The sequence below is a fragment of the Marmota monax genome, unplaced genomic scaffold (assembly GCF_021218885.2).
Source record: "Marmota monax isolate L192 unplaced genomic scaffold, Marmota_monax_Labrador192_F-V1.1 WCK01_AAM20220418_F8-fsc00092, whole genome shotgun sequence".
In the NCBI taxonomy this organism is placed as follows: Eukaryota; Metazoa; Chordata; class Mammalia; order Rodentia; family Sciuridae; genus Marmota; species Marmota monax.
The window spans coordinates 3,749,328-3,774,796 of NW_026692583.1; the positions used below are offsets into that span (position 1 = coordinate 3,749,328).

A 25,469-nucleotide genomic window follows, 5' to 3' on the forward strand; every position below is an offset into this window, starting at 1 on the left:
TCCCCATCCCTATGGCAAAGGAAATTGCTTCCTGGAGAACGAATAGGAGGAGAGAAAGGAGCCCTAAAGAAAGGCAGTTCCCTGTAGTCTCCTTTGGGCCCACTTAGTTTTCATGGGCCAGCTTGGAGCCCACCTAAAAGCCTTACCCTTGTCCCAGGGTCACCAGGGCTTGGTGTGGGGTTGGCATAACACTGAATGACCACCAGGTGGGGCTTTTGCCAAAAGCCGTGTTTCAGGAAGCCCCTGGAGTGGTGGTAGTGCCCCACTCAGTAAAGGTACATGTGAATATGTGAGGTTCGTATCCTCACATATTCACATAGTGTGCTCATCCACGTGCACCTACGGGCTGTGCAAATGCGTGTGATCAAACAAAGCGTGTCTAAGTTTTTGGCTTGTGTGTAAATGGGTGGAGAGATACATGTCTATGTGTGTGCATGCATGTGCAAACCTGTACCCGTGCGAGTGTGTGCATAGGGAATATAGGCACACGTGTCATGAATGTAGATGTGAGCAAGTGTAGACAGAAACATATATCTTGTGCACATATGTGCACATGTGCAAATGTATATCTGTGGAGTTGCATAAAAAGAGCATGAGCACATGGTAGTAGCTTAGACCCTGACCTTGGGCCTGAAACTCATCTTAGAGGCTCCTTCATAGACTGTTTGGAGGCAAGGGAATGGAACAGAGGGCCTCTTGGAATCCCTGACCCCTGGAACATCTGATGGGTGCAGTGCATGTAGAGCAGGAGAGGTCATGGCAAGAGGAATAAATTTGCTTCTTGGGTTAAGGAATGGATTGAATGGGGAGGGCTCTCTGTTCCCTGCCTGCTAAGTTCTTTAGTCCTCAAAGATTCCTGGAGTTGGAGTGGTAGAGACCCAAATTTCAAAGGAGAGCTTCTGGAACCTTCATCCTGGTCCCTAAGGTTTCAATCAGAATGGCTGGAGACTGAGTGCAAGAGGCAGTGGGCCCTGTGTACTCCCCAGCTCAGCCCCTCATCAGCCGGGAAGCAAGTTGGATATTCCATGAGGAGTTGAAGGCACTTGAGGAAAGGAGAGGGATGGTGTCAGAGGTCAAGGACTTGAGTTGGAATCAAACAGAGCATGTTTGACCCCCAGCTCTGTGCCTCACAGGAGGGTGATCTTTGGCAAATCACTCACCTTGTCTGAGTTCCCATTTCTTCAGTCATGAAAGGGGGAAAATGGCAACACCTCCAAGTGCTGTGAGGAGGAAATTAGGAAATTAGGTGGTAGCTGGAGTGAGCTGGACTCATGGAAAGCATGTCATAAATGTGGGCATTTGTCCTTGTTTTTCTGTCCTATGAGGCCAAGTGGCTCATCTTTGGGTTTGTGGAAACCAAGAACTGGGAAACCAGAAGATCCAAGAAGGCTGACAGTGTGGTGACTTGGGCGGGCTGCAGGTGGTAGACACATTTCTCCTCTACCTCCCACCCCACTGGCTCTGATTTGTCTAATGTCCTCTTCATTCCCTTCCCTCATGCCTGAGCCTAAGACCAAAGGCTGCACATTTTTCCACTCAGCTTGCAAATCACATTGGCTCATGGCCTATTTTGCTGACTAGATTAAATGAGCACCTTAGATTTAAAAAAGAAAAAAAAAGAGGGAGGAAGAGGAGAACAAAGGAGGAGGGAGAAGGAGCTGGGAAGATGGAGAAAAATCCAGAGTGAGTGATGCACTAGAGAAGATGGAATGAGCAGTTGTAAAAGAAAAGATTAAAAATAGAGACTGGAACAGCCACTCTGATGAAGGGAACTTTGGAGAAAGAATTAAAAGGGATGTCAAGGAGGAGGCCTTTGTGCCTTGCCCCTAGAGAACCTGCAGGGATGGGCTATGCTCTCCATGGAGTCTTTGGGGTCTGGAGAATGGGGTTTTCTTTGGGTGAGTGGGTCCAGGGCTCAGATCCTCTCACAGCACAGAGGAGGCTGCCCTGGGGGACAGTGGGGGACAGATGGCTGCTCAGGTCAGTTGGTGAGATCTGGGTGAGACAGAGCCAAATAGGTTCCCTGGTGACTGTTTCTGAGGACCTCTGCCACTGTGTGATTTAGACTCTAAGCTGCTGAAATAGGGATGTAGAACTGGGAGGTAGATTCCTGCTCTGGGGTAGGCCTTTGTATGCTTGAGGAAGAGCCCACGCCAGTGTGTAGCAGGCTTCTAGAAACTTAACTAGCTAATGTTTCTAAATCTTCTGGAAGCTGCCAAATGCCAAATGGTGTCTTATTCTGGGGATAGTCAAAGAAAAATTTAGTCCTGGTTCTGGTGCATATCCAGTTCTGGAAAGAATCCTGGGCTATTATAGGACTAGAGCTATTAGGATGCCTAAAAAACAAAAAGACATGGTATCGAGGAGGCAACTTTATCCAGGTTTCCAGTTTAAGTGCTGGGTACTGTTGGGAAAGGAGCAGGCTGAATCTCCTTAACTCTGGTGTATAGGCCTCTGCTCTTGGAGCTGGTCCCATGTACGGTGTGAGTCAGGGATCTGATTGTATTTTTCCCATGTGGATACCCAGTTTGTCCAGCATCATATTGGAAATGAAATCCATCATTTCCTCTCTCATGTTGCTGTCATCTATTTGTGCAAATCTGTTCTTCTTCTGAGCTTTTCATTTTTGTCCTGGGTCTATTTGTTCTTCTGCCTCACTCTCTCTGTTAGTATAGCTTTATAACAAGTCTTCATATCTGATAGAAAAGTTCTTATTATCCTTCAGATTTCCCTGAACTGTGCCTGACCCTTGTTTCTTCATAAGCATTTTAAGATGGGCTTGTCAAGTTCCATGAAAATCCTCACTGGGAGTCTGATTGGAATGGCCTTAAATTTATGGACTAGTCTGAGAAGTGCTATCATCAACCTGTTAAGTCCTCTGGCCCTTGAACATGGAATCTCTCCATTTATGTCAGATCTTCTTCTATAGATATGTCCAGTGAGTGAGATATCTGTCAGGGTCCCAGGAGAAAGTAGACCCTTCTATTCCAACCAGACAATTTCTTTCTTTCTTTCTTTCTTTTTTTTTTAGAGAGAGAGAGAGAGAGAGAGAGAGAGAGAGAGAGAGAATTTTTTAATATTTATTTTTTAGTTTTCAGTGGACACAACATCTTTATTTTATTTTTATGTGGTCTGAGGATCGAACCCAGCCCCCAACCATACAATTTCTGATGATAAAAGTTAACTTATTATGCTCATAACAAATTAAGGGCTGGGGGGTGTAGCTGAGTGGTAGATGTAGTTCAGTGGTAGAGCACTTGCCTAGCAGGTACAAGGTCCTGGGTTCCATCCCCAGCACCACACACACATGCACACACACACACACGAAGTGGAACTTGTAAGAGGCCTCTAAGCCCATTTTCCAAAACTAAGTCTGAACCACTTGATATCTAGTTTTTCTTGATTTTTTTCCTAGAACCACATTTAAAGCAAAGATGGAAATATTCTATAATATTGTTCTAAGACACATGTAAATATGTGCCTCAATACATTTAAATAAACAACACATCTTAACAATTTAATAGTATTCTGAGGGAGGTGTGGTAGTTGGGGTTCCAGCAGCCCCACTCAGATAGGACTTTTTAATAAAGCAATTACAGGACACCCGCTTGTCCTCAATGTTACTTTGTACAATTTCAGTAATCTGTGGTCAACTGAGGTCTGAAAATATTAACGGAAAATTCTAGAGAGACTGGATTTATATAACTTTTATTACAGAGTATTGTTATAATTATTCTATTTAGGATTAGTTATTCTTTTCACTCTTACTGTGCCTAATTAGTAAATTAAGTTTTATCAAAGCATTTATATATAGGAAAAAAACAGTATGCATAGTTGGTACCATCTGGGGTTTCCACTGGCATCCACTGGGGGTCTTGGAACTTATTCCCCTGAGTTTGAGGTGGCACTACTCTGGCGAGGCAGTGTTAGGAGCATCTGCCATAGACATGCTGTGACATGCTGGGACTCACTAAGTTGCTGGCCATAAGGAACAACAGCCATTGGACTGCTTAGTCATGTCTGCTTGCAATTGATAAAGAGCTGTAAGGGGCACTAGCAATAGACATGCTTCACAATGACTGGTTACAATTGACAGGGAGCACAGCTCTAGGGATGTGTGCAAAGAACATGCCTAGCTTCAATTACATCACCTCACTGGACATAACCAATGAACATTGTCACTGGGTATAACCAATCACCAGTGTATACCACCAACTTAACATTGTATTTAAATTGCTGGTCCCGCCACACTGAAGAGTTTTGCTCCAAGGACATTGGTGAGGCTGGCCACCTTGCTATCCATCCCTGGACTGACTCTACCATTCCCTGACATCCAGCCATTGGCTGGAGAGAACCACCAGACAAGGTCAACATCTGCTCTTTGACTAAGAAGTCATATGGCATTGGAGGTATCTTGGGGCTCATGGTTGCCCTAGGATTGTATGATTTGCTTGTTGTATTTAATTAATGTGCACTGAATGCTAGTTGTGGTGCTCCTGCACACCCAACACTTTTTTCATTAATTGTTTATATTTGATGATTAGTTTCAAACACTTGCATTTAAAGACAATTCGCCTCTGAGTAATTATTTATTTATTTTTTTTTAGTTGTAGATGGACACAATACCTTTATTTATTGATCTTTACATGGTGCTGAGGATCGAACCCAGGGCCTCACACATGCTAGGCAAGCACTCTACCACTGAGCCACAACCCCGCCCCCTGAGTAATTATTAATAGCACCACTCAAAACAGGTGGGTAGGGGGATATTGAGGCACCAGGTGCAGCCAGACCTGAAGGGAGGGAGAGGGAGCTGGTCCAGGACCCAGCCAGGGCAGGAGAGCAGCAGCACAGCAAGGGTGGTGGTAGTGGGGTGACTTACGCAGTCATTGCACAGACTGCAGGAGAGCAGCCTTCCTCTCCTCTCTCTGAGTGCCTCCCTTGAGCAAATCCAAGATAGAGCTGGAGAGCAAGGGCCACTGGGTCAGCAGGTGGAGGGGTGGGTGGGCGGAGCAGGGAGTATAATCAGCACAGGGAATACACAACTATCCCTTTAATTAGTCCGAGACATTAGAGGGGAATCAGGCCAAGAGAGCCTGTCCCTCTTGTGTTGTTCCTGTGCAATTTGAGTGGTCATTGAGAGTTGGCACATGGTTAAAGCTGTAGGCCTAGCTTTCTGAAACTCTGCTTTTCAGCCTATTCTTCTCCGCAGCAGAGGCAGAGCAGCCTCAAGTGCAAAGAGCCCCACCTGTCTGTGAATGAACCTAGATATGGTCCTGTTTCTGGCCCTTTGACCACAAACCAGCCATTTCTTTCAGGACCTGTCTTTCCATCTGCACTGTGGGAAAACTGACCCCAGTCCTGTCCATCACAAGGGCAGCAGTAATGAAAGCTAGCAGAAACTACATTTACAGTATCTTATCAAAGTGATAAGGATCACTTTGTTTGATCGTTAGCACCAGTTACACACATACATACATACAAACAACAACAACAATAAAAAAGGAGGCACTGAGAGGTAAAATAAATTGCCTAAGGTCACAAAGCTTGTAAGAGGCAGAGTTGGAATTCACACCCAGACAATCTGACTCTTAGCCACAGCTCCTACCCACTATGTAATGCTAATGATTTATTTATAGAGCATCCAACAACGGTAGGTGCTTAATAATGGTAGTGGTTTTCAGTACCTTGTATAAGGAAATGCCAGTCCATTGCTTGTAGCCTGTCAGCCACTGGACCATGGACCTGATTGTGGGCTAGCTTCCTGGAGGACACCTTGCAGGTGTCCACCAGACATCCTATATCCCTTGTTCTCTGCTAGGTTGTTGGTTCTTCCAGATGCAGTCGGAGTCTCTAAGTTGTCTTTCTCCCTGCCTGGCAGCTGCGGTGGGCAATGCAGAGCCACCGAAGGACGTTTTCTTTTGTTTCAGCTTTGATGCTGGGGATTTCGCATATCATTATGTTTGTGGCTAAGGACCTGCCATTATCTTCCCTGGGATTCTTACACAGTTTATGAATTTCCTGAAGGATCCTGGCTCTCGGGCTGCTTCTGCTTTCAGGATAGGCTGCCCAACTGCCTTCTGCAAAAGATGGTGACTTCTTTTCCATCATAATTTCATAATTCTCATCTTGAATTGTGGGTCGTTCAGAGTTAGGAATCAGGAACCTGTTTAAGGTTTTTTTTAAAATCTGTGTATATATGTGTTTGTGGCAGAGAATGTGCTAAGAACCTGAAAAGCGGCTTTCCACAAGAAATTTAAAATTTTAGTGCTTTTAGTTCTCAAATCCAAGGCCATTGTCTGTTGAAAAAGTCTGCATTTCCTGGCTTACTATCTTTCATTAAGGACCACCCATAATAATATCATTTCCCCAGCTAACTCTATTAGGGGGTAAACACTTAACTGCTTAATTCATTATTGCTGAGTCTGAGACGGTTACAGATGCCTTTGGAATATAAGCCCCCACATCTAATAAGGCACAGGCTCACGATGCGCTTGGAATATGGTGGGGAGAGACGGCTGAAATTTATTTTGTGAATAAAGCAATAAGCCACTAAGCAAAGCTAATATGTTTCAGCTCAGACAGAAAGACACGATCATTCAGTATTTATGTAGCAACCCATTCCTCAGTGGGACTGCAAGTTTCTACCATTAAAATTGTTGGAATTCTTCAGAGACTCACTGCATTAACTCATTTAAAAATATCACGGACTTAAAACAATCTGAATTATTGGATTTTCTCGCTGCTCCGTGGTAAGCATGTTTGCTGTGGCAATTTCCTTCTTGGTCAAAGGTGCAGGCTACCTCAGTTAGGAAAGCAGGAAAGTTCCATGCAGAATTTTTATTTGGAGGACCACTGGTCCTTAATAGCTGAAACAAAATCAGATCTAGATTTATATTTTCTTTTTAACTTTTAATTTTGACATAATTTCAGATTCCCAGGAATGTTGCAAGGAAAGTATAAAGAATAGCTGTTACTCTTCACCTAGAATCTGCAAATGTGAACATTTTACAAAATTTGCGTATCACTTTTTCTATATAGATAGGTAGATATTATTTTCATCTGTAGTGTATGAGTTAATCACATCCATGGTGTCTGTCCCTTTATTCCTAAGTACATTAGTGTGTTTTCTGAAAACAAGGATATTTTGTTACATAGCCATAGTACAATGATCAAAATCAGGAAATTAACATTGATACAATACTGTTATCTAATCTATTTGCTTTATTCTAAGTTTGCCCTTGGCTCTAATTAATGCACTTTGTTGAAAAAACCCCCACTCATGTGTTTTAATCACTTGTTAAATCTCTTTAGCTTCCTTTAATCTGAAATAGTTCCTCAGTCTTTCTGTGTGCTTAATGTGACATTGACATTTTTGAAGGGAACAGGCTGTTTATTTTCTAGAATGTTCCCTCCATTTGGGGTTGTCTTATTTCTCCACATTTAGATTCGGATTATGCACTTTTGTTGAGAATATCACAGAAGTGGCATGGCATGTCCTTCTAGGTATATCATATCAGGAGGTACATGATGTCATTATGTCCTGTTGCTGCAAAGTCAGACATAAATGTTAAATAATCTTTTATTTTCCAGCCATGGTGATACACACCTGTAATCCTAACTACTCAGGAGGCTGAGGCAAGAGGATTCCAGGTTTAAGGCCAGCCTGGGCAACTTAGTGAGACCCTGTCTCAGAATAAAAAAATAAAAAGGGCTGGGGATATAGTGATAGAGCACCCCTGGGTTCAGTCCCCAATACTGTAAACTAAACAATACAACCCAAACTTATAATAAAAAGCTTGGTTTGTTAAACATTGCTTGGAAGGGTTTCATACTCATTCTAGATTTTTTATTACAGGTCTTTTAAAAACAGACTCAAAGACAGGGAAGCTGTAAGCTTTACAGATGCTCACGGGAAAATATAGCCATTTAAAAAAATTGCAATGCGATAGTTATGAAATTTCCCTAAATTCATTTTGCAGAATGAGAGCTGTAATTTAAACGTGGAGTTATCAAGAGCTGAGATAAACCACGCATCACGTGCAATTTAATCTGGCAGGGAAACAGGCCACTCGGAATTGCTAACTAGGCCTAATTCATTACATCTTGGTGAGCCCTGTACATTTGGTCTTATGAGTCTTTCAACTCCTGCATTAATATATTTGCCCAGACCTCGAAGAAAATGTATGGGGATGGCAACAGAAATACCATATCCTTGTTTAAATCACAGTACATTTTTTAAACAGCTCAATGATTGCTCAGAAAGATCACACCTTCTTCTAAAGCATTTATGAAACAATTATTTACATTACATTAAAAACTTTAATTGCCTCGAAGCACGTGCTGCTAGACACAAATATTGGAAAATCATCAAAAATATCCATCATGATTCTCTCTCCTTTACAACTCTTCTAAACTTTATCTTTTTTATAACCTGCTGTATTGATCTATTGTCCCAGACCAAGAGTGATGTCAGAAGTCCAAGCTGGGTCATAAAAAGAGAATATAATTTCCATTTGCTGTCCATAAAACCAAATGTTTTGATCAGAGCAAAAGGAAAAAATGCCCCCCTTTTTGGGTAGAGGTGGTGGAGTAGTTGAGGAAGGGACGTTTAATGAAAGGAAGATGACCCCAAGGTCAGGGGAGATTTTTAAATGATTTGGTGATGGAGGGAGGTGAGAGTATCAGCTTCTCCTTGGAGGTGAGATTCTGGGAGGGAACTGGGAATCTCTGGCTTGCAAGGAAGCAAAAAGGGAGGGAAAAATGCAAAACAAGAAACCTGGTCACTCCTGTTGTTCAGAGTCGGAGGAATTGCAGGAGAACCAGAACCTTTCCCTAGAGGTCTAAAGACCCTCCCCCAAAAGACAGTTTTAATAAAGGGACTCCATGTTGCAAAGGACCTAGAGTCCCCAACTAGGCTAGGATAATAATAACGATAACAATAGCACAACCTCCATAACCATTAAGGATTCACAGCCCTCACAGCAGGGCTAGGGCCCCTCAACAAGATCATAACAATAATGATCGACAGCACGCTAGGGGACAAGGCTCTCCAGAGGGTTGGCTAAGAACCTCCTCCAATAATAATCACTACTGTAAAAGGGCCTCCCATTGCAGAGTTGTGAGGAGCTCTTATAATTGGACTGCAGATCCCCTAAGTAATAACAATGATAGGAATCCCTGTTGTAAAGGACCTGACTCTCCCCTTCGCCCAGCTATAGAAAACACCCCCCCCCCCCCAATAATAATAACCACATAATGGCGTTAAGACTGCTTGCAGGAGGCGGTAACATTTCCCATGACTCAGTGGCGCCCCCGGGCGGCTCCCACCCGCCAGCCCGCTGGAGCGTCTACTTAACCCCAAGTTCAAACTGCGACCCCTTGGATCCTAAGCTTAGCTAGCGGAAGAGCAGCCCAAGGCACGTGTTGTCTGTGCTCCCATTGCAAAAGGAAAAAAATGCCTTGCAAACTATTAACTTTTTTTTTTTTAAGTATGAAATGCTGAGAGCAGGCGGGAAGGCAGGTGCGGGGGGAGTAGGCACCCCGCACGCCTGTTCCCCCTTTCGCAGCCCCCCTCCCCAAACTTCCCTTCGCATTGATCAGCACGTTACGTCAGTATTGATAAGTTTGCAAAAAGCCAAAGTCAAGTGCAATCGCGCGGCACACCGACCCCGGACTTGGGGGGGGGGGATGCAGCGAGCGCTCCGCGGGCCGGGAGCCGGCTGCAGGCAGGGCAGCGGCGGCGCCGGCGCCTCCCGGAGAGGCTGCCTCTCCCCCACCCCTCCCCTTCCACCCCATCCCCGGCTGCCTCCCTGGGGCGGGCACCGAGCTCCCCGCCCGGCGCGCTCCGCCCGCGCCCTCCGGGGGTCGGGGGGGGGGGCGCACGGCTCCGGGGCCCAGCGACGGTGGTGGCGGCAGCGGCGACGCCGAGGGGCAGTGGGTGGCAGGAGGCCGGGGGTCGCCCGAGGGGCCCGGGGCGGCGGTGCGCGGCCCGGGCGGCTGCTGGCGGCCCCGGGGCTGGGGGGAGTCCAGCCCGGATATTGAGTGCAGCCATTGAGAAAAGCCAAACTCTTGTGTGTGCGCGTCTCGAATAGCCCCCAAGATGGCCGCCAATGTGGGATCGATGTTTCAATATTGGAAGCGATTTGATCTACGGCGACTCCAGGTTAGTGCGGGCAGCGCCGGCCGCGCGGCTGTGGGGAACCCGGGCGCGCCCTGGGCGCATTGGGGAGGTCCCCGGGCTGGCGGGCGGGCGCCCCGGGGCGGCGGGCGGCGGCTGCCGGGGCTCGCTAGGGCTCGGCTGCCCGCTGCCCATCGATAGGTATTAGAAATTGATCTCGCCGCTGCTCTTTGTTCGGTTCAATCATCGATTAGCCGCCGCGACCATGGAGAAGCGCTAGTGAGCCCGCGGCCGAGAGAGCGAGCCGGCGGACGAACGGCCGAACGAGGCGGGTGCTGCGGCCCCGGCTGGGGGCTGCCGGCGGGACCCCCAGCCGCCCCCAGCGCGCCGCACTTTGCGCGCCTCCCAACTTCGCGGCGCCGGGGGAGGCCGCGGAGCGCGCCGTGTGCCTGTCCGCGCCCGGCTGGGGCTCGGTGAGGGAGGGAGGGAGCTGGCGGGCAGGGAGGAGGAGGAGGAGGAGGAGGAGAGAGGAGGAGGCAGCCTGGTTGGCGAGGAGGCGGCTTCGCGCCCCGCCGCCCTCCTGGCTGCGCAGCCCGGACGCGCCGCCAACCGGGGACCACGGCCGCCGCCACCGGACTGGCAGCCTGCGCTGCAGACCTCTTCTCGGGCCGGGCTCTCGGGGTTCGTCTTTGCTTCTTGCCTTTCCCCGCTTCTGTCCCCTTCCCAAGTCTAGGTACAAACGGGCGGTGTTGGGCCCAGGCGTGCGCAAGTTTGCGCTCCTGCCTTCCGGGCGGTGCAGAGCCGGGAGCAGTGCAGAGCAGGTGACTCCTGGCTCTTGGGCCCATGGGAACTTTTAAATGGGAGATTCCCTTGCCCTTTTCTGCCTGCTGCTTCTCCTCCCCGCCGCTCCCCTCTTTTCTCCGTTCTCCAGCCTCTTCTTTTTTCTTTCTTTCTCCTCCTCTCTTTTTACCTTTCCTTTCCTAGGACGATTCCCTCCAGAACCCCAGTAACCCTGTTCTCCTTCCTGTAAGGCTGTGTGGCTCCCCCAGATTTGGGGGTGTTTTCTGCCAGCCCTCCAGGAGCCTCTAGGGGCTAGGGGCATACCAGTACCCCACCTTGGAGGCACAGCTCCAGCTTCTGTTCTTTTCCGGGAATGGCCAGAATGTCCCTGACAAGCCCCCCAAGCCCTGGAGTCTCAAAGTCGTGGCCAGTGCAGGAGAATACGGGGGGGGGGGAATGGTGCGGATAACGGGGGGTGGGGTGGGGGTGTGATTAGAATGTCCTGCCTTGGCCGTGACATTCGCAGAAGACGCGAGAGCATCAGTCTGGAGATAAAAAGGGACCCACTTTTTTTTTTTTTTAAATCCGCCTGCAGATCTCGTTAAGTTTCTTCTGATAAGTGGCTCCAGCATCCCCCTCCTCCTGGCCGCTTCCCAGTCTCCCTCCTTCCTAACCCCCCACTCCTGGCTCCCCTCCTCCCCCAAAGCCTTGAGCTGGAGAGAAAATCGGGGCACTCAGGCATGCAGTTAATAACTGCGAGTGCCTTGCAATTCCAGGTCCTCACTGCTCGAGTTGGGGCTGCAGTTTGGTGGCCGGCTGAGATAGGCAGGGCTGTGAGCTGTGCTTGCTGGTTTAAAGGATACCAAAGTGGCCTTTCTAGAAGACTGGGGGTTGGGGGAGGGATGGATAGAGGAAGGGAGAGAGAGGGAGAGTGTTGGGCAGCCACATTGGGCTTGGCACCAAGGCCAATGGTAATCTCATTCCCTGCTAATGTTTGTAAATGAGACCCGGGCACGGCTGGGGGACAGCGTCTTTATTTATGATTGATGTTCTGTAACATAAGGAATGACAAGAGCGTGGCAGACAAGAGGAGAGGAACCAGAAGGGCTGGCGAAAGCCCTTTGCAGGGTCCTATTGTTATTCTGGGCTGGAAAAAATTTCCGCGGTGAGATTTACAGCACTGGTATTTGCTCCCGGTTGGCCAGAATGTCAGTTAACACAATTTTCATTAGATAACTCGTTTTCAATCCAGAGAACTGGGGCTGTGGTGGGGGAGAGGCAGGGGCTCTCTACTGAGGGGTGGGTGCGGCACTTAGGGAGCTTATTTCTGAGCTGGGGTGCTTGAACCTCATTCTCTTCATTCTTTGCTCAGGGGTCTTTTGTGGAGCCATTGAGGTCACCCAAATCTTGATTTCAGCTGGACTCCCTCGCATCTGGGAACCCTTTGTTAGGGTTTTAGAAGATGCTGAGATGGTAAAGCTGATTTAAACTGGAAAGGATAGAGATGGGGGTTGTGGGGAGGCTTGTGCAGGTGATGGAGACACAGGGTGGCAAGACCTCTCCCCCTGCAGGGGTCTACGTGGAGGGAGTATTCATTACGACAATGGTTTTCTGTCTGCCAAAAAATATGAAGGCTTCTGGTGAGGGGGGGTAGCTCATTTACATCGATATTAAGTGGAAGGGGTGTCCCCCAGGGAGTTTGAAAGGCTGCACACTTCTAGAGAACAGAGAAATAAATGTGGCAGCCGTGGCATGCAAACATTCAGGCCTGCACATCTGCCTACTCCCCACCCCCATCCTGAAATGTTCTGTTGTCCCCCTGCCCATTGGTGCAGCTCCCGGGTGCTCTCCCAGGTGGCATTTTTGTTGGAAACGGATTATGAGCCTCAGCACTTTTGCCTGGGATCCTCTCTGATACATAATGCTAATGACTCCTACACATTTGTATTTTCATTTTTCCCTCCCTGTTTTTTTTCTTATAGGGGAAATAACCCAAACTTCTGCTGGCTCATAATGCAGGTAGGAAGGACTGGTTCCCACCCAGGGCCCTGTACAGGCTGAGAGATTTGGGCCCACTTATCTTGGGCCTGGCTGCCTGGGAAAAGGTGTGTGGTTTTCATTTTTGGTCGTTTAGCTTGGATGGTTTCTTGCAGCCTGGTTGCTGAAAGTAAAGTGGCTGAGGCAGCAAAGGTGGTCCCTTGTCCCCAAGCCAGACTGTGATGCTTAGTGCCACCCATCTTGGCAAGAAAGGTGACCTTAAGCCAGGCCACCATGCAGCCCTCTGGAAGCACATATTTTTCAAATATGGAAGTGGTCCAGTTATTCCTCCTTCTAGGGCAGCTGAGCACAGCAGGATGTTTCCATCTGAGGGCGGTCAGTCAACAGCCTTAGGGTCTTATGAGCTTGTGGTAAAGGTGATGATCTGCCCCGTAGGCCCGCTCTGGTACCCTTGAAACTGCCTCCGCCTTGTCTTCCTCTGTTTTTTCCCCCTTTGCTTCTAACAGCTCAGGAAACGAGAAGAAATAAACTTCCATCCAAAGATAATGCTGGGCATATTTCATTTGGTTATAAGATTGCTTTATGGTGAACATTACTAATGCAGTATTTTTTTTATGGCTTTTCTGTGTATAATCGCCATAACCGGATTCATACCTTTATGGTTTTCTTTTTCTGCTTTCCTTTGCCACTTTTTAAAAAAAAATAAAATATGACACTCTGGGTTCAGTCTCGCAGACCCTCTTTTCCTTCTCCTTAGGAGAGGGTTCCTTAAGCTAATAAGAGTTTGGGGTCCCCTGTCCAGATGAGGACATGCGGTCCAGCTGTGCATCTGCATTTTTGGAGGTGGATAGAGCTTGGCTGCTGGGACCACACAGCCCAAGTTTTGGAGGAAAAGGTAAATTCTGCTTGTGGTGCCAGCAGTTAGGAGCAAGACCCACAGGACGAGCAAGAGAAGCTGTACCTGTCCAAGGGGTTTGCAGAAACTTCCAGGAGGGCACACTCTCTTGAGGCAGGGAAGTGAGATGGTGCTTGATGGAATGTTTTTCCCTGCTCAAAGTTTAGAAAAGAGCATGGATGTGATTAAAATATTATAACCTTATGATATTCTGAAGTGCATAAATTTTACATATCAGCCACAGAGAGTTTAGACATCCATTAGAGCCTCTGACAGCTTGACTTATCTAAATGTGCTATCATTTAACAATGTGTCAAAATTCCTCTTTCTATAGATGACAGCGGTAAATAAGCTATCAGCTCTGTTGGCGGAATCATAACTTTGAAAACTTTGAAGTAATAGAATTGCTGCTGGGGCAGGAGTCTGAGACAGCAGGAGCTTGAGACGGCAGGACCCAGCCTGGCCCAGCCCCATGAGGCTGGTGGCTGCCAGGGTCGGGGGAGATAGGGAGAGGAAGGACTGATGGGAGGGGGGCCTTCCGCAGCATCTCTGGGAATAAGAACAGACAAGTTGTTCAGATTCCTGGACACTTATTTTAAGTCCACCCAGGGAGTGACCCATTCCATCTGCCTGCTCTCTAGTTCTTCATGCCACACCCTGTGGGCTTTTTCTGCAGGAGCTAGAAACAGGTTTAAATCTTTATTTAAGTACCCAGCAGTCTTTTCTGGGCATCCCAAAATTCTGGTTTTTCAACTTGGCAGAAACTGCTTCCCAAAGATGGGCTCCCTGTGGGAGGCCAAGGGGAAAACCTGAGCAGCGTCTCATCCCACACCAGCTTTCCTTTTGGGGTTGTTGAAATTTCTTTTATTAATACCTGAATTCACTGGAGAAAATTGAGAAACTACAGACGACCCTGAAGAAGCACATGAGTATCTCAATAGCTTATTTCAGTGAACACGGGGCTGTTTTGACTAGAGGGAGCTGCATTTCTTGTGTTTTTTTCCCCTATTTCTCCCTCCCCCTTTTAAAAAACTCTCCTTTTAAAAAGAGAATTCTGTCTTCGAACTTGACATTCTGTCATGGTAACCTTTCTTCTGGCAGATGGGATTTCAAACACGAGCACCTTAGCTGGTGCTAAATTTGGACCTGGTTGATGGTAGATGGGGCTGCCCAGAATCTGTGGTTCTCTAGGCTGCTGTCTAAGGGCTTGTTTTCTAGCTGCTTCCTGGTCCTCTCATCCAGAGGCCAGTACTGGCATAGGTGGAGTGTGGGAAGGGAATGGCCTTGATCTGCCTTTAATCCTGGCCTTGGGATTGGGGTCTGTTCTCCTTTGCCCTCAGGACTGGAGCTGATGCTCTTTATTTGTGACAGTGGCTTATATGGATGATGAAGGGAAGGTGGAGGGGATTGGCAGGGGGAGAGAAGAACCAGGAGCCTGAATGGCTTCTGGCACTCTGGAGTGAATCGTCCAATATCCAAGTCTCGGGTATGTCTTGTCTGCCTACCAGGTTGTGGTAACGATGAAGGGCACCATGCTTGGTGCACCAGTAAAGCGTGCTGTCTCCTTGAGACTTCCCCCAGCGCCACCATGGGACTTTCCCCAGTCCCACATGGTTGTTAGGAAAGGGGGATATTGGCCTTTTAAGTCACTTCTTTTTTAGACAAGCAGTTGTATCTAGGGTGGAGATACTTGCTTTCTAAGCCCCCATTAGCCCTTGTCAAAAATTGTTTTAGTGTTTTGTAGAATATGGACAATATATTCTTATCATACTTAAAGTTCCTTTCTTCTGATTATCCCTTGAGATCTGCCCCATTATCTCTCCACTGCAGTCATGCTGCCTTCACTCACTGTTCCAGCCAGGAAGTCCTTCTTGTCCCTCATTACGTCGAGCACATTCCCACCTCAGGACATTTGCACTTGCACTTCCCTCTGCCTGGGATTCGAGATCTGTGTGGAGCTAGCTCCTTCATTACTTTCAGTTTTAGCCCCACAGTGGAGACCACTGAGCCTCAAGAAGGTTAAAGGAGTTTCCACAACTCTTTCCCCCTTCACTATGCAAATGTGCACTGGACTCTAAGGGCCCTGCAGTTTCTCTGAGAGTTTTGACTTCAGAACCTTCTGGGGTGTGGTGTCTCTGGACACAACAGGCGATGTTGGCCTGCCATTAGGTACACATGGCAGCTTTTTTTCTGTAAAGACTCACGTAATAATATACTTCAGGCTTTGTGGGCCACATGTCTCTGCTGCAGCTGCTCTTCTCAGCCCTTATAGTATGAAAGCCGCCGTGGCCAATAAGAATGAATGCGCATGGCTGTGTGCCAATAAAACTTTATTTACAAAAACTGGGCAGAGGGCCCCAGAGCTGGCCCGAAGGCTGTAATTTGCTGTAATCAGTCTGGTCTACTGGCCTAGGTGATGGACACCATACAGACTATGGCATGGCTAAAGTTTTTGCTTTTCAAACTCAGTTCCCAAACTAGTTCTTTACCCTTTCCCTCAAGAGGGAAGCACACACAGCCAGGATGGGAAGGGGCTGCGACTGACTTCAGTTCCTGGTTCCATTGCCTACCAGCTGTGTGACCTTGGATGAGTCCCTTAATCTTTCTGTGCCTTTCTTTCTTTGTTGTTAAATGGGACTAGTAATAGTGTCTACCTTCTAATTGTTCAAGAAAATTAAAATGCTTTGAATATGGACATGTCTAGCACAGTGTGAGGCACACAGTTAATGCTTTGTAGGTGCCTTATTTCTTCTTGCTGATATTTTTAGAGTGTGAGAGAGGGGTGAGAAAGGCAGATAAACAGTGGTTGCTGGAACTTGCTGGCCTTTCAGGCTGTCGAAGAGATTTCTAGGCAGGTTTTCTCTTCTCTCTTGGGGATTTACTATGCTAACCTATTACTATATTACTTGTAATGTCTCATATTTTTGGAGCTCTGACCACAGAAGTTGCAGACAGGGAGCTGAGTCTGGGGCTATGCAAATGTGTCTGGATTAGTGCAATATTTAGAAACATTCTTGTGAAAGTTGTCAGCATTTAAAACATGGGAGATTTTACTTAAGAAACCCAGATGTCCAGTGTCACTTACAGATTAGGAACTCTGGTACATTGCGCAGGTCTCACTGAAAAAGGATGTGGAGACCTAGGAAGGGCATTCCAAGCATAGGGCACAGCAGAGGCTCAGGGCAGTGGAAAGGATCCCAAGAAGGGTCAAGGTCACTGGTTGTCAAGGTCACTGGTTGCCTTTCCCAAGTGCCTAGTGTCAGAAGAGCCTGTGTTTCCAGAAAAACCAAAGACCCCTGACAGTCCCATGAAGAGGGGTGGTTAGTGGGGTACAGAGTCCACTGTCTCTGCTTCTTTTCCAGTAACTTAGTCACCCTCCAAAAGTAGGCCAGGGGCTCCCTGCCCGGGCCCTTCCCAGCCCCCCACACTTTGCTGTCCTTGAGTTCAGCCAAAGGAAACAGCAGTTCTCAAATACACATTTGTCATTAAAAAGAAAGAAAGAAAGAAAAAAAAATCAATCCTTTGGCCTCTTTGGCCTGAGCTGGTTGTCTGCTCGAGACGCCTGGAGCCCAACAGTGCTTAAGATTGCAAGCCGCCGTCGCTCAAACTGGACGGGCCGAATGGCTCCCCCGGAACCATTATGATCCATCAACATGTCCAGCCGACTGTTTGGGTGGGGTGCTGTGGGTGGGGAGACCACAGGGGTCATCAGGGCTGCCCAGTGGGGGCCAGATTTCCCTTAGTGGAGCTGTCACTCAAAGGCCACACTGCTGGAGATACCTTCCCTGGGTGCCTGTTGTCCATTAGGAGCTTCTGTGGGCCCAGGTTTGTGAGGAGGTGTGGTGTGGGCTGCAGAGGTCAGCCCTGTACCTCTCCACCTACAAAGATGTTTAATGTGGACTCTGGAGCCAGGTGGCCTATGTTCAGGTCACAACTCTGCCATTTACCAACTGCATGATCTGGGATGACTCAACTTAACCTCTCTGAGCCTCACTTTTCTTGTATGTAAAATGGGGATGATGGTAGTAGCCATCTCCTGAAGCATCCTTGTGAGGACTGAGTTAATACATATGGAGTGCTGAGACCTGGACCAGCACATAGAAGTGTTATAGGATGTTAAGGTGAATAATAATTACTGTTACCTTTGTTTCCAGAAATATATATTCACCACTTAAGGTAGAACTTACTTTGATTAATAATTATATGACTAATAACAAATATAATAAGTAATATAACTAGTAACTATATACAGGAGATACTTCAGGGAACTCAAGATGGCAGCTCACAGTGAGCCCAGGGACAGTGGGAAGGGTAGACACATGTCATTGGATAGAGAGTGTGTGATCAGACATTGGAAATGCGTTCTGAGACAAAGATGGCAGAGGGTCCCCAAGTCTGGGACCAGAGAGAGGTTTCTTGGAAGAAGTGACCCCTCAGCAGAAATCTCAAAGATGTGGTCAGGGAGTGGCATGTGTGAGGCCCCTCAGATGGGCAGAATTCCGTGTGCAGCACCTGAAAGAAGTAAAGAGGCAGGCCTCAGATGCCCAACAGGCTATTGGACCCCCTCCTTGTTCTTGCCATCTATCACCTGGGAGTAAGGATGGGGGGGTAAAATAAGACACTGTGCACCTGACTCCTGGTGAACCCTCTCTTAATGGGTGCTTTGTAAATTGTCAGACACCAGAAAAAGCCTGGGTATAGTTTTTACTTTTTTAACAAGGTTTTTGTCCACTTCCTGATCCATTGGAAAATGCCCTCATCCCATCTCTTGACTGTGCATAGGGCTACCAGGTTCAATTCCTGGTCCTTCCCCTTCCTAGCTGTGTGTGCTTGGGCAAATCATTTTCCCTTCCTTAGGCTTGATTTTCTCATCTAGAACACGGGTGTGGTAATGGTATCTCCTGACGGTGGCCATGAGAGGGTGCCCTGCAGATCTCTGACTAAAGGGAGTGTGACTGGCCCCCACTCCCTGCCTGGAAACTAAGCCTATGGCTGTCCCAGCCAGGGACTGAGTACCCAGGGATTCTGAAGCTCCTGGAACAGTTGTGACTCACCTGCCAGCTCTGTGGCAGTCCAGGAGCCACCAGCCTCCTGCTGCCCTCTCTTTCTCCTTTACCCCATGCCCCCTGGAAGGTGCCGGTCTTGACTGGTACATTTCTTTGCCACATAATCCCCCCTTTTTGTCTGCTTCTTGGTGGACCACACCCTCCACTGACAGTGGAGTGAGATTCTGTTGCCTTTGTTCCCAGAACCTGGGAGATGCTCAGTTGAGGTCCCTGGCATGTCCTGTTGGGATGCTGGGAGTGACCACTTTGAAGAGGGGAACACTTTTCCTGGTGACCTGTCCCTACTTGGCCCATAGGTCCTATGTGTTCAGAACCCCCTTCCCACCAGTTTCCCCCTGTATTTCTCCCTCTTGTCTCCTGCCACTATCCCCCTGCTTGTTCAAGCCATTTGGGCAGCTTTACTTCTCGTTAAATACACCAAGCCTGTTCTAACCGCAGGACCTTGGCACTTATTGGCCTCTCCATCTGGGACCCTTTGCCTGATGTCTCCACAGTTCTCCCCCTCAGCCTGTTGCCACTGCTTAAGTTTCTCCTCTTCATGGAGGTCCCATACCTCTTTTTTTTTTTTTTTTCCAAAATGACCTTCGACTCCTTCCCTTGTTTCAATTGATGCCATGATGTCTGTTAATGTATTTGCTTGCTCTCTGCCTCCCTCCCTCAATAAACATTTGCATGATGGAGTGGTTGAATGCCACAGGAAGGGTGTGTGGTACCAGCTGCCCTTGCACTTGGGGTGCAGCCACATGTGTCCCCTCCTCCCAGTTCCCACTGCTTCACCACTCCCTGGCTCTTGAAATTTGCTCACCCCTGCCTGGGAGTAGGGCATGGGCCTCAGGCCTTCGGTGAGCAAGGTTTTATCTTTAGCTCTGTCAGTCTCGCTTTGAAACTGGTGACCCCAATTCCAGCCTGGGAGGTGGCTTTCATCCTAATTAATACATCCATTAATTAATTGCCGGCAGGCTGCGGGCCATTAGTGATGGTTTGGTGGCCTCGGTCTCAGACAGCTCAAATGTTTTTGGACCAGGTAATGTTTTGGACAATGCCTTATTCCCAGGCCGGCCGATGAGCCCAGTGGGCATCTGGAAGGGGTGGGGCCTTGGGACAATGACCCAGGGGTGAGGGGCTTCTCTGCTGAGCATCCCTGGAGCTCTCACTTGTAATCTGGTGGGAGTCCAGGACTTAAGTCTGTCTTCCTCCTAGGTTGAGGGCATTCAGTGTTTCTGCCTAAAATGGAGCTGGGCTGCCATGGCAGGTTACCCACTCACTCTTACTAAGTGTTATTCTGCTCCTGCTGTGCCAAGTTCTGCCCAGAGCAGGCAAACCAAGGCCCTGGCCTCTAAAGCTTCTATTTTATAATTATTGGAGACAGAAATACTTTTCTTCAAGGTTGTAAGAAATAAAGAGAAACAACTAGATACAGCCTAGGGCTGGGTGAGCTGTAAGCCTTTCCTAAATAGTGACTGTGATTAATCATTGCTTCTTATCTTTATGAACAGTCATCATTATTATCATCAAAATGAGAAGGCCTTTCTGGTTGGATTTCAGTCTCCTTAGGAGAAGCACCTGAAATGAATGTGGGCCCGGAGCAGTCAGACCTCACAGGACCCTGGTCTTGCTGCTTCCTTACCAGGAGAGCTTAGGCAATCTCCTTGACTTTTCTAAGCCTCCTCGTCTGCAAAATGAGAAGTAAACAGCCCCTACCTCATAGGGACACTGTGAGGAAAGGTCCTTAGCACATGGTTGGAGCATCCTCATTTCCCAGCAAACACGAGCAGCAATTATCACCCTTAGTGTTGTTATTATTAATTATTACCATTATTATGATATCGTTACTCTTTGTCATTCACCTCTGGGGCCTCTCTGGTTAGTCAGAGGTTGCCAGATCTGGGTGGAACCTGAAGGCTTGTGGCTGGCTGCTAGGATCAGATGAAGGAAACTCGCCTGGATATCAGCTGGGTGCAGATTCCCCCAGGGTACCCCAGGGGCACAGGACTCTTAAATCTGGGTCTGTGTCACCAAGCGCCAGAGTTACCCAGGCTGGTCTACTGAGAGCCAGCGGCCAGCAGCCAGCAGACAAGTGAACTGGTCCCTGATGGAGAAGCTTCAGCTGAGCACAGTGGCACCTGCCTGTCATCCTAGTGATGGGGAGGCTGAGGCAGGAAGATTGCAAGTTTGAGGCCAGCCTCAGCAACTTAGAAAGATCCTATCTCAAAATAAGAAGGGCTCAGGTTGTAGCTCAGTGGTAAAGTGTCCCAGGTTCAATCTGCAGTACTAACTCAGTAAATAAGAAACAGGCTCCTGTCTGGAGGTCAGGCCTCTCCACTGCAAGCCTTTGGTGGGCTTTTAGAAAAGCCTGGGAGCCTCAGTTTCTTTAACCAGTAGTTCTTGCATCTTTATGCTGGGCCAGACAGACTAAAAAGCCCTCTCCTGACATTATCTCCGTAGTTTTCCCAGCAGCCGTGTGAAAGGAGAGCTTCTGCTACCCCATTTTACAGCTGGGTAGGCTGAGGCCTGTGCTCCAGGGTCACATTGCCAACAGGCAGTGGCCCCTGGGCTTAAATGAAGGACCCAGGACTATTGGCTACCCTATCCCTGCTCTTGCCCCACTAGTGCCAGAGATGCCTCTCATAAGAGGTCCCCATCTGCAGTCACTATGCTTGTATTCTTTAATTTCTTTTTTTTGAAAAGCCCCTAAAACAATCTGCCACTATTAGCTCATGGAAATGTATCCTGCCCCAAAACCTGAGTGACGTGAGGTGGGAGGAGATTTATTAACAACTCCATAATGATTTTGTTTTTGACCTGGAAAATGAGCACCACCCACCCTGCAGTCCCGGCTGTCCTGGGCACCTGCCCATTCATCCTGGGCACCCCCTGGACCCAAGCTTCATGGCGCCCCTGTCGTCAGCCCACATTCCGCAAGATGGAATTCTCGGCCTGGGCTGATAATAAGCAGGTATTGATTGCTGCCGTGGTCATTATCAAGATTTATTTAGTCAATATGGCCTCTCCGGTCAATAAATCGTGTCGTTGATAAAGAAGGAAGGAGATAGACTTGTAGGCTTTATTAAAAAAGTTTTTTAGATTTTTTTAACCACTGACTCCAGCCCCTGCCACCTCCTATGGTCAACATCAGCTTCACTCTGGACTTTGTATCTGGTATCATGAGCGCTTTCTGTTCACAGCAGAACTTTTCTTTCATGGCATGGTTTCAGACAACAAGGATTTAGGGCAGGGTTGTATCTGGAAGTGGCCCCTGGGCTGGGATGCCTCCTCACTTTTCTGTACCCCTTGCCCTGTCAGTACTCCATGTTCACAGTTAATCTTTACAGCCCTTTGGGGTGAGCACCAGTGTTGCCGCATTTGGCAGATGAAAAAACTGAGGTCCAGGGAGGCCCATTCACTTGCCGAAGGTCACACAGGACTCAAACCCAGACAGAATGGCTGGAGTCTTTGCTTGAATTTGACATACATCCAGCAAATAGCAAATGTCTTATCAAATATTGTACTTTGTGCCCAATACAGTGCCAGGTGCTGGTGTAGAGAGGCAAATGAAACGAATAAATGTGTAATTGCAGAAATGGAAAGAATGGAAGAAAGAAGTGATCAGGGTGCGGAAATCTAGATGGAGGGGCACCTGTTATTCATGGTGTTTAGCTACCCTGGGTTGGTGACATTCTGACTTCGAGACTTGAATGATGAGGAGTCCGTTAGCAAAGTTCAGGCAAAAGAATTCATGGCCACAGAGCAGCCTGTAGCCTTGACATGGGACTCAGCTTGTACAGCAAGGTGCTGGAGGGAGGCCAGAGTGTGGGGTTCAGAGGGGAGGGGAGGGGACAAATCCCAAGTGGAAGGTGGGTCCCTGTGGGTCAGCCCTTGAAGACCACAGTAGTGGGTGGATTCAGGTGGCGTCTAAGGGAAATAGGACGTTATTGAGGTTGGAAGCAAGGAGGAAGTGAGATCCAGTTTATGTTTGGGTCTCATTAGGTTCAGCCTGGGAGGGAACATTGAAGGGAGGGAGGGAGGGAGCATTGGAGACTAGGGAAAGGAGCTTCTGTGACAAACTGGATGTTGTGATCTCTGCTCAGAGAGGGGTCTTAGAAGTGGCAGTAGCACTCCTCTAAGTGTATAGAGGACTAGCAGCATTTGGGTTGGGAGCTTGAAAAACTTGTCATGGAGATGCACCTGAGCCTTGAGCAGGGTGGAAGCTGCAGGTCCTTGGAGGGGTATGGCTGGCTCTCCTGTGCAGTGGCTTGGAGGTCTTTCATGGTGGATGTGCAGTGGGGGAAGGATGTGCAGAGCCCATACAAGGGGTTGAGGGGGGATTGGGTCATGATCTGAGAAGAGACCTTTTACTCCCTGATCACAGGGGGCCTGGTTTCTAGTGTGTTCCCAGGTACCACTTGTTAGGAAGGGCCATGAAAAGATGATATGACCAAGATGGTATGAGTGTTTGACCCAGGCTACATGGGGTGCCTTGTGCTGGAGGCCACGTCCTGACTTCCATATGTGGAGATGATATGGGATGTCTGCCTGGGGAATTACAGGGGCATGTGGGCTAGAGTACAGAATAGAGAACCTTCCTTACCTTCAGTTTTGTCCAATCCTTGATCACCATAGACTGGAAGTCTAGCAGAGGCTGGTGAGTACCTCCTTACCATCTGTCCACCCACTACCCGTCATCCACCAACATTCTCTCATCTGTTCATTCATAAATCTGCTCACTCATCCATCTGTCTCCAACCACTCAGTAATTCATCCACCTGTTTACTTTCCCATTCCTACTGACTAACCCTATCCGTTGTGCACCTATCCATACTGTCATCCCTCTACCCATCCACCCACCCATCCACCCATCCACCCATCCACCCATCCACTCATCCGTCTACCCACCCATCCACCCACCCACCCACCTCCCCCATAGGCCTGTGAAATAGGTAGAGGTCTGCTGGAGAGGGAACTGGGCTGGAGATAAATTGATGCTCTCAGTGGGTGGGTGGTCTCAGAGGGGTCTGCCTCCAAGAAGATCCCATGGGAACCACTGTTCCCTAGGTCCCTGGAAAGATCCAGGAAGAACCAGGCTCTGTCCTGTAGCAGATTGGAATTCATCAAGGTACTTGGGAGAGATTTTTGGGGCAGGGCCTCTGTGGACAGGGAGGTGAGCATGGCTGGTCTCTAGGCTGCTATTGGATGAGGGTGTCCCTATGTCCCTAGTGTCCCTGTGCAGTACAGATGGCAGCATCTGACCTCCACATGATGCTCAGAACCTGTTAGAAGGGTCCCACATGTTCTATTGGATCACCTCCCAATCCACAGAGTGTGTACAAAGGGAAGACTCTTGCGCTTCCTTTCCCAAGAAAGTGGATGGAGAGACCCTCTTTCCTCCATGCTCAGCCACATTGCTAGAATGTCTGCTCACACTGTCTCCTTCTGCACCTCCACCCACCGCTCTCCCCACAGAGCACCCACAGGCCTCTGACTGTGTTCTCTTCATTTTACCTCCTGCCACCACTTGGTGTTTTCTCAGGCCCATTCCCTTTAGGCTGGCCTCTAAATATGTTCAAGGTCCATGTTTTCTCATTCTGTTCCCTTGGTCCCTTATGTGGCCTCCTCTCTATTCACATGACCGCTACTACCCCGACTCTCCATTCTCTGCCTCTGGATTCCAGACCCGTCAGCTTGACGGCTTTCTTGACATTTCTTCTTTTTAAGAAAAAATCACTTTGTTGATATTTTTTGAATGCCTGTGTTAAAGACGTCTCCAGCGCAAGATGACCCAGTTATAACTGACCTCACCTGGTCTCCATCTTAGGTCCATCCAGGTCTACAGGACAGAAACCTGGGAGCTGCCCAGACTGTCCCTCTCCCCTGTGCCCCTCACATACAATTTGTCACTAAATCCTGTTTTTTTTTAACCCTCCTACAGACCTCCTGTGTCCCACCCCTTACCTTCTTTCCCACCATTGGCACTAGGCCCATGCCCCCAGCAATGGATTTCAGTTTACCATTGTGTCTTCCTGGACTGCCTCTGGCCTTCCTGACTCTGCTGACACACAGCAGCTAGTGAGATTACTTAAAATCCTGCCAAGTACCATTTCTCATGGCTTCAGATTGCTTTTGAGGCAAAGTCCGCATTGTAACCTCCCAGGCTCAGCAGACTGCTCATTGCTCTCTGTTTCTGGCTTACAGTATTACTAATCTTGTGGCTAGTTCAATTCTCTGTTGAAAGCAGGATATTGAAGTGTGCATTATTGAATTGACTATTTTGCTCCTCATTTTGGCCAGTTTTCATGCCATGTCCTTTTATTAGGTGTATATAGGCTTATAACTGTTATGTTTTTTTCATGGATTGACCCTTTTTTCATTATGAAATGCCCCTCATCCTAGTAACATTAAAAAAATTTAATGTTCATTTTGCCTGATATTGGCATAGCTACTTCCTCTTTCCTGTCGTCATGTTGACATGATGTATCTTTTTGGAGTCTTTTACTTTTCAGTCTATTTGTGTCTTTGAATCTAAAGTGTCTCCTATAGACAACATGCAGTTGGACCTTGTTTTTCTATCCAGTCTAAAAAACCTCTGCACTTTGAGTAGATTGTTTAATCCATT

General features: G+C 48.0%; 1 protein-coding gene across 2 annotated transcripts in view; it reads left to right on the forward strand.

Moving 5' to 3' along the window:
- Positions 1-10,002: 10,002 nt before the first annotated feature.
- Cux2 (cut like homeobox 2) overlaps positions 10,003-25,469 on the forward strand; it is a 233,752-nt gene continuing 218,285 nt past the window's right edge. For both annotated transcript variants that reach the window (XM_058579876.1, XM_058579877.1), the window contains exon 1: positions 10,003-10,165. In XM_058579876.1, coding sequence (XP_058435859.1) covers positions 10,103-10,165 — 63 coding nt within the window. In that variant the 5' untranslated portion in view covers positions 10,003-10,102. The remainder of the gene's footprint in view (positions 10,166-25,469) is intronic.